Raw genomic sequence first — 2,148 nt, forward strand, 5'->3', positions numbered from 1 at the left:
TTGGGTCCCCATCAGAGAGAGCCTGAGTTAGGGTTAGGGTTCGGTCCAGGGATGTCACCAAGGTCAAAGCAACACCAGTCCTCTGATCTCCCTGGAGGGCTGAAATGAGTACCCATGCGTGGGTGTGTGCCAGGTGTAGGGTTAGGGAGGGAGTTAGGGTGAGGGTTCGGTGGAGGGTTATGGTGAGGGTACCAGTTAGGCTTAGGGTCAGGTCCCAGGAAGCTCCAGGTGCCAACCCCCCAGCTGTGCAATGGTCTCCCTGGAGGGCTCACTGGAGGGCCCATGGGAGGGTGCCATTCATGCTTATTCTTTGGGTGCCAGGGTCAGCCTCCGGTGTGGGCCACCCTTTGGTTGGGCCTCAGGATCCCTCTTAATCTGCTCCATCCTGGCTGTGACAATGACATGGTGACTTCCATTTTCCATGCCTAGTATCCCCCCACTGGTTCTGGGCCCCTAGCGTCTGGCATTCTCAGACTTTGGGTGCCCATCGGGAGAGAGCCTGAGCTAGGGTTAGGGTTTGGTCCCGGGACGTTGCCAGGGCCAAAGTGACACAAGTCCCGTGATCTCTGTGGAGAGCTGAATGAGGGCCCCTGTGCAGGTGCACATCAGGTGTAGGGTTAGGGTGGGAGTAGGGTGAGGTTTCGGTGGAGGTTTATGTTTAGGGCACTGGTTAGGTTTAGGGTTAGGTCCAAGGAGGCTCCAGGTACCGAATCCCTGACAGTGCAGTGTTCTCCCCGGAGGGTATGAGTGGAGGGCACTTGGAAGGGTGCTGCTCAGGCTTATTTTATGGGTGCCATGGCCAGCCTGGTGCAGCGTATTGTTCGGTTGGGTCTCAGGATCCCCCTTATGCAGCTTCATCCAGGATTTGGCAATGACATCGTGACTTCCACGTTGCATGGTGAGTAATCCGCACTGCTTCTGGCCCCCGTGTGTGTGCCTGGTGTTCTCAGACTTAGTAATTTGGTTCACATCGGGAGAGAGCCTGAGCTAGGGTTAGGTTTTGGTCTAGTGACATCACCAGGGCCGAAGCAACACCAGTCCTGTGATTGCCCTGGAGGGCTTAACTGAGGGCCCATGTGCAGGTGTTGGTCAGGTGTAGGGTTAGGTTGGGAGTTAGGGTGAGGGTTCGGTGGTGGGTTTTTGTGAGGATACCGTTAGAGTTACGTCCCAGGAGGCTCCAGGCGCTGAACCCCCTGCAGTGCTGTGGTCTCCCTGAAGGCTGAGTGGAGGGTGCATGGGAGGGTGCCACTCAGGCGTAGTCTTTGAGTGCCAGGGCCAGTCCTGTATGGGCCACTCTTCGGTTGTCTCTCAGTACCCTCCCTTATACAGCTGCATCCGGGCTTTGGCAATGACATGGTGACATTTCATGTTCCATGCCGAGTAATACCCACTGCTTCTGGCCCCTGTGTGCCTGGCATTCTCAGACTTAGGAATTGGGTCCCCACTGGGAGAGAGAGAGAGGTCCCCACTGAGCTAGGGTTAGGGTTCGTCTCAGGGACTTTGCCAGTACCGATGGGATACCAGTCCTGTGATCTTCCTGGAGGCTGAAATGAGGTCCCATGCACGGGTGTGGGTTAAGTGTAGGGTAAGGGTAGGAGTTAGGGTGACGTTTCGGTGGAGGTTTATAAAATGTGGGATTCACTGCAAAAGAAAGAACAGGAAGAAATGATAGGGTCGTAATCAGCACAGATCTAAGCAAGATGTCTGAACTAGAATTTAGAACCACAATAATAGGAGTACTCACTGGTGTGGAAAAAATTATAAAATCCAATTCTTCAGAGATAGAAGAAATAAAATCTGTTCAGGATGGAATTAAAAATGCTAAAACTGTCATGCAATATCGAATGGATGCCATAATGGCATTGATGGACAAAGCAGAGCAGTGAATCAGCAAAATAGAAGATAAAATAATCAGAATAATGAAGCAGAAAAAAGGAGGGAAACTGGCAAAAGAGCATGATACAAGAAGTAGGGTTAGGGTTAGGGTTAGGGTTAGGGTTAGGGTTAGGGTTAGGGTTAGGGGTTAGGGTTAGGGTTAGGGTTAGGGGTTAGGGTTAGGGTTAGGGGTTAGGGGTTAGGGGTTAGGGGTTAGGGTTAGGGTTAGGGTTAGGGGTTAGGGTTAGGGTTAGGGTTAGGGTTAGGGTTAGG

The 2,148-nt window shown here is 52.5% G+C and overlaps 1 protein-coding gene across 1 annotated transcript in view; it reads left to right on the forward strand.

The window, feature by feature from the left end:
* Positions 1-795: 795 nt before the first annotated feature.
* LOC125926186 (intraflagellar transport protein 140 homolog) overlaps positions 796-2,148 on the forward strand; it is a 41,545-nt gene continuing 40,192 nt past the window's right edge. The window contains exon 1 of the mRNA XM_049635379.1: positions 796-898. Within this exon, the coding sequence (XP_049491336.1) occupies positions 796-898 (103 nt within the window). The remainder of the gene's footprint in view (positions 899-2,148) is intronic.

This window comes from Panthera uncia, chromosome E1, assembly GCF_023721935.1.
Source record: "Panthera uncia isolate 11264 chromosome E1, Puncia_PCG_1.0, whole genome shotgun sequence".
Taxonomy (NCBI): Eukaryota; Metazoa; Chordata; class Mammalia; order Carnivora; family Felidae; genus Panthera; species Panthera uncia.